A 12167-nucleotide genomic window follows, 5' to 3' on the forward strand; every position below is an offset into this window, starting at 1 on the left:
AAGCTCATGGCATCAGAGGTAATGTATTGACATAATTCGGAGATGCCGGTGTTGGACTGGGGAGTACAAAGTTAAAAATCACACAACACCAGGTTATAGTCCAACAGGTTTAATTGGAAGCACACTAGCTTTCGGAGTGACGAAAGTAACAATCACCTGTTGAAGGAGCGTCGCTCCGAAAGGTAGTGTGTTTCCAATTAAACCTGTTGGACTATAACCTGGTGTTGTGTGATTTTAACTTTGTATTGCCATAGATAGACAGGAAGCAGGGAGTTGGAATAAACGGGTCCTTTTCAGAGTGGCAGGCAGTATTGAGTGGGTGCCGCTGGGTTCAGTGATGGGACCCCAACTGTTCACAATATATAGAACCTCAATTATCCGAACGAGATGGGCGAGGAGTATTTTGTTTGGATAATTGATCGTTTGGATAACTGGAGACAAGCGGTAATTTATGAGTGTGGGTTATCTGAACGTTTCTTGGTTATCTGGCAGTGCACTCCATAATGCCGTTTAACTGTAACTGAAGGCTGAGTTGTCTAAATGCCGGTTTTTAAGGGACCTTGAGATCTTGTTTGGTTAATCTGAAAGTCAGACAATCGAGGTTCTACTGTATTTAATTAATGATCTGGACAAACGAATTGAATGCCATTTGCAGCCAAGATTAAGCTGGGTGGCAGTGTGCGCTGTGAGAATGGTCATAGGCTGCAGGGTGACTTGGACAGTCTGGCTGAGTGGGTAAATACTTGGCAAATGCAAAATCATGTGGATAAATGTGAGGTTATCCATTTCGGTCACAAAAACAGGAAGGCAGATTATGATCTGAATGTTGACAGTTTAAGAGAAGGTGAGGTGCAGTGAGACCTGGGTGTCGTGGTGGAACAGTCACTGAAGGTTGGCACACCGGTGCAGCAGGCAGTGAGGAAAGCTAATGTCCTGCTGGCCTTCATAGTGAGAGGATTCGAGTATCGGAGTAAGGATGTCTTGCTGCAGTTATACAGGGCCTTGGTGAGGCCACACCCTGTGTGTACTGTGTGCAGTTTTGGCCTCCTCGTCTGAGGAAGGGCATTGCGATTGAGGGAGCCCAGTGACGGGTCACCAGACTGATCCCCGGGATGGCAGGACGGGCCTATGAGGAAAGAGTGGATCGACTGAGCTTTTACTGGCTGGGAGTTAGACGAATGAGGGAATCTCACAGAAACATATAAACTCCTGATGGGACTGGACAGGCTGGATATGGGAAGAATGCTCCCAATGTTGGGGAAGTCCAGAACTAGGGGTCACAGTCTGAGAATAAGGGGTAAGCCATTCAAGACCGAGATGGGGAAGAATTCCTTCCCTCAGAGAGTTGTGAACCTGTGGGATTCTCTCCCACAGGAAGCTGTTAAGGCCAGTTCATTGGATATACTCAAGAGGGAACTGGGCATGGCCCTTGCAGTTAAAGGGATCAAGGGGCATGGGGAGGAGAGGGTCGGAATGGGATACTGAGATTGCATGAAAGGCCATGATCGTATTGAATGGTGGTGCAGTCACGAAGGGCTGAATGGCCTACTCCTGCATCTAATTTTATGGTTCTATAGTGTAGAAGCAGGCCATTTGGCCCATCAAGCTCACACTGATCCTCCTAAGAGCATCCCACCCAGACCCACTCCCCCCATCCCTGTAAACCTATATTTCCCACGGTTAACCCACGTAGACTGAACATCTCTGGACACTATGGACAATTTAGAATGGCCAATCTACTAACCTGCACGTCTTTGGACTGTGGGAGGAAACCAGAGTACCCGAAGGGAACCCATGCAGAGAATGTGCAAACTTCAGACAGGCAGTTGCCTGAGGGTGGAATTGAACCCAGGTCCCTGATGCTGTGAGGCAGTGGTGCTAACCATTGAACCACCATCCTATCCAAGTCTCTTTCTTTAAGAGGCTCTTTCAAACCCCTCTCTTTCTGTTACGTATCCTCAGTGACGAGTTTGGTCAATGTGTCAAAAACGTTGGAAACACTGAATTAGCGGGTCAGATAGTCCCCGTGGAGCGAGACACAGATAAATAAAAGGGAAGTCGGTCTGGATGTTCATTTTCAGCAGTGAGGCCTGTGTCTCTCACCTCCCTACCCAATGTAGACTGAGGTACAGAGAGCCCACTGTTCCCTGAAGGAAAATCAGAGCAATGGATGTGATATAGAACAGGGTGCTCAGTGGGCACATATCTTTACAGCCAATGTTAAAAATAAAGGTTTAGACCAGTTGTTGCTGCTTATAATTAGGATTGGGTGCATAGATATTTTCTAATTGACCTGCTCAGAGGTGACTTCTTAAGCAGGCACACCTTAAACCCACGCCTCCTGGCTCAGATGTAAGGACACTACCACTGCACCACGAGACCGCTCCTACTCTGTTGTTGAAATTAAAAGCACTTGCTTCATTGGTTCTGGCTCAATGAAAAATTGAGCCTTGAGATTGAGAGCTGAAATCCCACCTTGGCAAACGTTAGTTCGCTGATCATTTATGGGGTAGCACCATAAAGATGGTGGAAAGCCAGCTAGATCATAATGTCCTTCAGAGAAGTGAATCGGTGACAACTAGCTGGTCTGATTCCTGTCCCGTTGTATATGACTGAGGCTGAATGTCCTATGATAAGTAGAGAGAAGAACAAAGGTGAAGATTTAGGCTATTCAGCCCATCAAGCTTGTGCCACCATTCTAGATCATGGCTAATCATTACCTCAATGCTACTTTCCCTCATTGGAGGTGAATTTATTTCATTCACAGGATGTAGGTGCTGTTGGCTAGGCCAGTATTGATTGTCCATTCCAAATTGCCCAGAGGGCGGTTCAGTGTCAACCACATTGCTGTAGGTCTGGCGTCACATGTCAGCCAGACCAGGTAAGGATGGCAGAATTCCTTCCTGAACGACATTAATGAACCAGAGGGGCGTTTCCAACAATTGACAAGGGATTCATTGTCATCGTTAGACTCTTAATTCTAGATTTTTATTGAATTCAAATTTGACCATGGCAAGATTTGAACCCAGGTCCCCAGAACATGATCTGGGTCTCTGGAGTTACAGTCCAATGCTAATCCATCACCTACCCTTGGTTAGCTCAGTTGGCTGGACAGCTAGTTTGTGAGGGATGCAATCCCGCACCAGCTGACGTTATGATGGAAGACTCTCCTTCTGAACCTCTCCTCCTACCTGAGGCGTGCTGACCCTGAGGTTAAACCACCACCAGTCACCTCTCTCAAATGTCAGAGCAGTCCCATGGCCTGAGACCTTCCCTCCTGGTGTCTGTAACCCTTAATGTCACTAGTCTCCAGACTCCTATCAATTCCTGTCTTTAAAATGCTCAATGATTGAGTTTCCATAGCTGTTTTGGTTCTGTTTGCCGAGCTGGGAATTTGTGTTGCAGACGTTTCGTCCCCTGTCTAGGGGACATCCTCAGTGCTTGGGAGCCTCCTGTGAAGCGCTTCTGTGCTGTTTCCTCCGGCATTTATAGTGGTTTGTCTCTGCCGCTTCCGGTTGTCAGTTCCAGCTGTCCGCTGCAGTGGCCGGTATATTGGGTCCAGGTCCACTCATCCACAGATTCAATCAATAAGCACATCGACCTGGACCCAATATACCGGCCACTGCAGCGGACAGCTGGAACTGACAATCAGAAGCGGCAGATACAAACCACTATAAATGCCGGAGGAAAGATCACAGAAGCGCTTCACAGGAGGCTCCCAAGCACTGAGGATGTCCCCTAGACAGGGGACGAAACGTCTGCAACACAAATTCCCAGCTCGGCCAACAGAACCACAACAACGAGCACCCGAGCTACAAATCTTCTCCCAAACTTTGAGTTTCCATAGCTCTCTGGTGTAGAGAATTCCAAAGCTTCTGAGTGAAGAAGTTCTGCTTTCTATCAGTCTTAATTGGCCTGTTTTGAAATCCTTTATAGAATTAGCTTGACGGCATCATCCACGTCCAAAACCAATTTTTATAAAAGATAGGCTCTTCACCCACAAATGGCAGTGATGTTTAATTTTACTTCAATATCCATCTTGGTCCTGAGGCTGGGCAGATGGTGAAGCAGCATTCAACATTTATTCTGAATGTTTCCTTCAGGGGATAGAGTGTTTGAAATGACTATCATAGCTCCAGTGCTTTACTAAGAGTGACTGAGTTCCAATTAGATTCCCTACAGTGTGGAAACAGGCCCTTCAGCCCAACAAGTCCACACCGACCCTCTGAAGAGAAACCCACCCAGACCCATTCCCCTCCCCTATATTTACCCCTGACTAATGCATCTAACACTGTGGTCAATTCAGCGTGGCCAATTCGCCTAACCTGCACATCTTTGGATTGTGGGAGGAAACCCACGCAGACACGGGGAGAATGTGCAAACTCCACACAGACAGGCTGGAATCGAACCCAGGTCCCGTGAGGCAGCAGTGCTAACCACTGAGCCACCGTTCTGCCCCTTTAATAAGAGCGACTGAGCTGCAAAGCTTTAATAAGTGCAATTGCTTTCACCAATGGTGGTTATTAAACTAAAATAGCTGAAAGAAACTACGCTTCATCATCACTTGTAAATAGAAGTAATCAACCAGATCACATGGGTCTGTCTCTAGGCAGACTATTAATGCAACCAATGTTCTGATTTACCTTAAGTTAAAGGAGGCATTTTGAAGCTAACCATATTGTAACCTCTCACATTTTTATAAGTCTAAAAAGAAGAAAACCTTCATCACCTTTCATTTGCTGAGGGTGGCATGGTGACTCAGTGGTTAACACTGCTGCCCCACAGCACCAGGGACCTGGGTTCGATCCCATCCTCGGGCGACTGTCTGTGTGGAGTTTGCACATACTCCCTATGTCTGCGTGGGCTTCCTCCCAGAGCCCAAAGATGTCCAAGTCAGGTGAACTGGCCATGCTAAATTGTCCATAGTGGTCAGGGATGTGTAGGTTAGGTGCATTAGTCAGGGGTAAATGTAGAATAATAGGACAGGGGAACGGGTCTGGGTATGTTACTCTTCAGTGGGTCAGTGTGGATTTGTTGGGTCAAGTGGCCTGTTTCCAAACTGTAGGAGTTTTATTCTATCATCTCAGGACAACACAAAATCTTTATAGCCGATGAAGTGCAGTCATAAAACCCCGAGCAGAGGCTGATAGCCAAGTTCGGTACCCATGGGGAGGGCCACAACCGGGACCTTGGGTTCAGGTCACATGACAGGTGACCCCACTGCACTTTAAACACACACACACACACACACACACACTCTTACATCAACCCTTTCTCATCCGCACACACATACACCCCCGACACTCACACTCACGCACACACCCTCTCACAGGCTTATATGCCATCACACCTAGAGTTATCTCGAGAATGTGACTTAAATAATTCTGGGATTTATGTATTAATGAACTGAAACCTGCAACCCATTCTAAAAGATGAAAGACTTCACGGCAATCTTGGTTTGTTCAGTATATCATTTCAGTTGTATGGCACTGTGAGCTTTTGCTATAAATTCTCTGTCTTATGATCCTACTCCACAACCACCTGATGAAGGAGCAGTGCCCCGAAAGCTAGTGCTTCCAAATAAACCTGTTGGACTATAACCTGGTGTTCTGTGATTTTTAACATTTAAAAGGAATCTGGATGGGTATATGAATAGGAAGGGTTTAGAGGGATATGGGCCAAATGCTGGCAAATGGGACTACATGGGGTGGCACGGTGGCTCAGTGGTTAGCACTGCTGCCTCACAGCACCAGGTTCCCAGGTTCGATTCCAGCCTCAGGTGACTGTCTGTGTGGAGTTTGCACATTCTCCCCGTGTCTGCGTGGGTTTCCTCCGGGTGCTCTGGTTTCCTCCCACAGTCCAAAGGTGTGCAGCTCAGGTGAATTGGCCATGCTAAATTGCCCATAGGTTAGGTGAGTTAGTCAGAGGGAAATGGGTCTGGGTGGGTTACTCTTCGGAGGGTCAGTGTGGAATGGTTGGGCCGAAGGGTCTGTTTCCTCAGTGTAGGGAATCTAAAAAAAAATATCTGGTTGGCATGGATGGGTTGGACAAAAGGGTAAGTTTTCGTGCTGTACATCTGTATGACTCTAAGTAAAAGTCGAAATTGAGTGATTGGTTCAAGCCCAGAGTAGCAGACACAATGCCTGCACACACACATGGACTCAGGGGAGGTTCAAGTTACATATACCTAGTTACCCAAGTGCATGGACCACGAAAACCTGACAGTAAATGAGAAATAGGAAATCGCTTAGAGATAATACAAAGGAATCTCGTGTTAAAGTTGTACTCTCTCTCAGCCCTATGAAATGTTTTCCAAGTCTATAACAAGCAACTGTCTGCTTCTTCACTTCAGCATCAGAAACAGCCAAGTACAAACTGCTTTGTCCTGATGGAACCCAGGCTGAGCTCAAGGACTTCAGAAACTGTCATCTTGGACGGGGACCTGGCAGTGCCATTGTGACCAGACACAACTACAGGAAGATCGCACGGAAATTTCTTGCTGTTGCTCAGGTATATTCATCTGCCGTCACGTAACAAAGACTAGGCTGTACTGTGGACAGGGGAGAAGAAGATAAACTGAATCCCCCAATTCCCATCCCTTCGTATGTGCGATCAGCTGGGCTGTTTTGGAAAGCCGTGTTTCTAAGTCCTCTTTGGCGTCTGTTCAATTTAAAGGAACAGCAGCAAACTTTTGTGAGTTTAAAAATAAAGAAGAATATTCAATCACGCATTCAACCGGGAAAAATTGAAGTGCTCCAACATTCACACTCACCCTCAGGAAAGATACAATGCTCTTAAACGCAAAAGATAGTTAACAGTTCACATGTTGGCTAATGGGAAGAGGTCAGTCAGAGTAGACCTGACAGAGAAAAGAGTCCTTTTCCAGAATTAAGGTCATTGGTCTGATATGGTTAGTGTTGGGGAAGCTTTCAGGCCTAACAACCTGGTGTTTATTGCAGCATCTCTTTGGGAGAAATGGGAAGCAGTCACAACGATTCCAGTTATTCAGCTCCACCGGTTTCAACGGAAGAAACCTGATGTTTCAAGATGCCACTGAGAAGTTGCTGCTTCTTGCAGACGATACTGACATCAACCAAGTATTGGGGTTAGACTACATCGCTCTGCTGAAAGGACTGGGCCATGGAGGTAACCCTGCTATCCGTATTGGCTGAACGTTCAATTTTTAAACAAAGATCTGAAACAAGAGGAGAAACCTCTGGCGAAACTCAGCCAGTCTGCGCGGCATCTGTGGTTGGACTGAGTCTTGATGAAAAGTCACCGCACTCGAAACGTTAACTCTTTTTGTTTTTCTCCTCAGATGCTGCCAAACCTGCTGAGTTTCTCCAGCAATTTGTTTTGGCCGAACGTTGCCTGACCCATTACCGAAAGAGGTTAATGTAGCCAGAATAATTTATCTGATCATTTCTCAGCTCCTTTTAGCGCGTTTCTTAAACAGAGGGGCAAGACCCCAAACCTTCAATCCACATCAAGCATTGGGGGGACAAGAGGCAGAGGCTACGTTGGTTGCTTGATTTTTCGTAGGCCTTGGTTCTGCCAGGATTTTGTCTTGTTTCTCCCAGCTACTGCGGTGGGACACTGATGGGTTAAAGCTCCACATACATAGAAGGGGGCCGTAGAGTCACAGCATTGTTACAGCGCAGAAGCCTATCGTGCCTGTACTTGTTCTATTACCCAGTGCCAATCTCCTCCATTTCCCCCATGTCCCTGACCACCATAAGAGCACAAGAAATGGGTACATGAGTAGGCTATTCAGACCCTCGAACCTGCTCTGCCATTCAGTGGGATCATGGCTGATGTGGCATCCCTCACGTTCATTTTCCTGCCCCTTTCCTGTAACCCTTGATCCCCTTCCTGATCAATCATCTATCTCCCTCACACTTAAATATACAAAAGGATTCTGCCTCCCCGGCTCTCTGTGGCAAGGAGTTCCGAAGGCGCTCAATCTTTTCAGAGAAGAAATTCCTCATCATCTCAGTCTTAACTGGTGCCCCTTTATTCTGAGACCACACCTTCTGGTCCTAGATACTCCCATGACGGGAGACATCCTCTCAGCGTTGACCCTGTCGAGCCCCTGAAGAATCTGATATGTTTCAGTGAGATCACCTCACATTTTGCTTATAAGACAATCCCTCCATACTGGGGATCATCACAGTGAACCTTCTCTGAGCTGCCTCCAATTAAATCTTTCCTTAAATAAGGGGACCAAACCTGCAGTGAGACCTCCCTCTCCTTGCAGTTCAACTGCTTTGAAACGACAGTGGTCATTCCATGAGCCGTTCTGACTATCTACTGCCCCTGTGTGCCAGCTTTCTGTGCTGAATGCACAAGCCCACTCCCATCTCAAGTCTCTTTGTGTTGCAGCTTTCTGCAGTACTTTTTCCCATTTAAATAATATTGTTGGTTTAATTTCTAAAATGAATAGCTTCTCACTTTCCCACATTATACTGCATGTGCCAACCTTTTGCTCCCTTACTTAACAATATCTTTACGTAAACTGTTTGCATCTCTCTCACAACGTGCCTTCCTACCTATTTTTGTGTCATTTTTGCAAAGTTGGCGACAGTACATTCCCTTTCTTCCATTCCTCTCCAGATAGCCGTCCAGCGGCCTCATGAAGACCTCAGTTGAACCTGCCTTCACGTCATTTCCAAGCAGTGCATTCCACACCCTAACTTTGCGAAAATGTCTTTTCTCACATAACTCTTGCTTATTAACAAAAGAGGTCGTGGGCGGCATGGTGGCACAGTGGTTAGCACTCCTGCCTCGCAGCGCCAGAGACCCGGGTTCAATTCCCGCCTCAGGTGACTGACTGTGTGGAGTTTGCACGTTCTCCCTGTGTCTGTGTGGGTTTCCTCCAGGTGCTCCGGTTTCCTCCCACAGTCCAAAGATGTGCAGGTCAGGTGAATTGGCCATGCTAAATTGCCCGTAGTGTTAGGTAAGGGGTAGATGTATGGGTGGGTTACGCTTCGGCGGGGCGGTGTGGACTTGTTGGGCCGAAGGGCCTGTTTCCACACTGTAAGTAATCTAATCTAAGAGGTCATGTCATGGGGAGAATTGGACTTGAATTGTGATATATTTGAAGGTCCCCATTATCGTCAACCCTTTTGGGCCATTCTCTGTTGTAAATGTGATAGAATCCTGGTGGAATCCTTGTTGCCAAATAACAAATAATACTTTGATACACATAGATTGGTAAAGTACAAGAAGTTGAGGCCTAACCGTGTATATTCAAAGTTCTATAGATTATTTCCTAAATATTGAATGTGTTCATGTTTCCAGCATATCAAAGATTTTAACCATTGTTTATTCCTGACTTTAACTTTTATTCACCAAGTGAAAGTTGGTATTTCACTTGAGACAACTAATTCCTCTGGTCATGATGAAGTAAGCAATAATCGATTGGGGAAAAAAAAACATTAACTAACATCAATCCTCTTACTCATGTTTGCAATCTCTCATGTCATCCAGCATTTTTCCATCATAAATAAAACCTTTTAAAGTTATGCCAATAAAGCGATGACCACTCAGTAACAGTTGCCCAATTTGCATTTGGTGGTGCTTTCCGAAAATATCCGAATGAATTGTTTATATTTTCCGGCTGCCCTCCAAGAATTGTGCACATGCTGGGCTCCCACTGAATGCTCACTGCCCATGCACTAACCCCGAAGCTGCCTCCCACTTTACTTAGGGTAGTTGAGGCATCAGGTAACCCGCCTGCTCTTGAACCTATTGAAGTCACTCAAGGGCCTCATCATACTCCTGTCGCCATTTTACTCATGGCCGGGTGAAACCCAGAGTGGGTGGGATAGCCCAGCAACTTAAACTGCATGCGCTGGCGTCCCAGAGGAGGTTACACCCCCCCCATACCCAATGTTATTGCTAACTGCTTTTATCTCTGTCTCTCCAGCCTCTCAAACCCAAATGGCCAACTCCCCTTCCATCCTTTCTTGCTCCTGTCGCTGGTGTGCTGAGGCGAATTGGTAAAGGTGGAACCTCCTTCCCAGATGGGAGGGGAGGTCTCAGCTTTGGGTGTGGGGGTTGCTTCTAGCCCAAATTAGTATAGCATGACTGAGAATGGCCACCCTTTCTGGTGTAATTAAAAGAGTCTTGTTGCGTGAACAATATGAAGTCAGAAGTCACATGACACCAGGTTATAGTCCAACAGGTTCCTTTCAAATCACAAGCTTTCGGAGTGCAGCTCTTTCCTCAGCTGATGTCACCTGGCGTCATGTGACTTCTGACTTTGTCCAGTCCCGTGTAATACTGGCATCTCCACATCAACAAGATGAAATTTATTGCATTGTTGCAACTATTTCGAGGTTACATGAATGTGACCCATATTATCCCAGAGACTGTTGGGTCCTCTGGTCTGTCTCCCACCAGCTCCTTCACTCAACACAAGTGACTGTGGCATTATCACAATGGGTGATGTTTAATTCACGTAATCGAGTATTAACCCTTTCAGACCATGGGACATAAAAACAGAAGGAGGCCATTCAGCCCATTGAGTCTGCTCTGCCATTCAATGAGATCATGGCTGATCTGATAATCCATTTTCCACTGCCTTCAATTCCCTTGCTGATCCTCATTCATGAATCACAAAAAAAGAGTATCCAAGTTCAGCACATTACAGGGAAAACAAATGGAACATTAGTCCTTATTTCAAGGGGAATGGAATATATCTAGGTCAGCCTTGAATATGCTTCATGAGTTAGTCTTGACAGGCGTCTGGTAAAGAAGTCTGCAGATTCACTACCCAATGACAGAAGAAATTCCTCCTCAGCTTTGTCTTAAATGGGTGACCCTTTATTCTGAGATTAGGCCTTCCTACAAGAGGAAACACCTTTTCCACATTTACCCTGTCAAGAGCCTTAAGAATCATGTCTGTTTAAATAAGGTCACCTCTAATTCTTCCATATTCCAAACTGACTTACTCAAACTCTCCTCATAACACATTTCCTCCATACCTGTGAACAACCTCTTGAACCTGCTTTGGATTGTCTCCAATGTCAATATGTGTTTCCTTAGATAAGAGACCCAAAACCATTCACAGCATTCAGCTGGGGTCTGGCTAGTGCCTTGTATAGTTTTAGCAAACCTCTTCATTTTTACATTCCACTGTCCTTGAAATAAGGACCAATGTTCCATTTGCTTTCCCTGTAACGTGCTGAACTTGGATACTAGCTTCTTGTGATTCGTGAATGAGGATTCCCTCTGTCCTGTAGCTTTCTGCAGTCCTTCTTCATATAAATAATATTCAGCTATTCTAGTCTTCCTGCCAAAATGCATAACCACACATTTCCCCACACTATATTCAATCGGTCAAAGTTTTGCTCACTGACTTAACCTGTCTATATATCCCTCTGCTTACTCTCTGTGTCATCTTTATTACTTGCGAATGAATGTGGCCCTGGAACTGATGTCTGTGGCACATCATTAGTTACAGGTTGCCATCCTGAAAGTGCACCTTTATCCCCACTCTCTGTGTCCTATTAATTAGCCAATCCTCTACCCATGCTACTAAACTACCTCCTTATTAATGTGGTCTGACCAGTATAACAACATGTCCCAGCCAGTCTTTTTACCTCATGCTATTATTGTTATACATGTTATACATATTGTTAATATGCTGACATTTATCACGACAACATTTCCCCAGCAGGTTTTCGACTTTACAAATTAAGCTACCCAGCACGTTCCCCAATTCTCTGCCAAGTCTTATCTTTGGAGTCGGAAGAATGCGAGTTTGTTGGGTAGAATTTAATTAACTTTCACTAGTCTTCCTGACAGTCTGAGGTCTGAAATGGAGGGTGTTTTGCAGAGGTCTTTGGTAGTGTCTGTTTATTCTTTAAAGCTGTCAGTGTGGTCCCTGCTAGAGCAGGTGGTATTTTTCCCTTTGCGGTATCTTGAATATTTACACATTGTTCACCACGTTTTTGGGGGGGGGCGGGGTCTCCTGTGGAGTTGCATGCACCCACCTTCAATTTGTGTCAGTGGTCGGTGTTCTTTTCCCACCTGTAGATCTGTGCTGAAATAGGTTGACTTATTAACACAGTCTCTTCAACATTTTGGTTTCATCTCTTGCCCCTCAGCGATTGAATTGTTAGTAAACCCGCCCTTGATGATTCCCTCAATTGGGTTCCCTG

At 45.7% G+C, this 12167-nt stretch overlaps 1 protein-coding gene across 1 annotated transcript in view; it reads left to right on the plus strand.

Annotated features, from left to right (window-relative positions):
• The window catches only part of sxph (saxiphilin), a 101385-nt gene that overhangs the window by 41319 nt on the left and 47899 nt on the right, over positions 1-12167 (plus strand). Inside the window, exons 7-8 of the mRNA XM_072587086.1 lie at positions 6353-6510; positions 6960-7146. Of these exons, the coding sequence (XP_072443187.1) occupies positions 6353-6510; positions 6960-7146 (345 nt within the window). The remainder of the gene's footprint in view (positions 1-6352; positions 6511-6959; positions 7147-12167) is intronic.

This window comes from Chiloscyllium punctatum, chromosome 17, assembly GCF_047496795.1.
Source record: "Chiloscyllium punctatum isolate Juve2018m chromosome 17, sChiPun1.3, whole genome shotgun sequence".
Classification (NCBI taxonomy): Eukaryota; Metazoa; Chordata; class Chondrichthyes; order Orectolobiformes; family Hemiscylliidae; genus Chiloscyllium; species Chiloscyllium punctatum.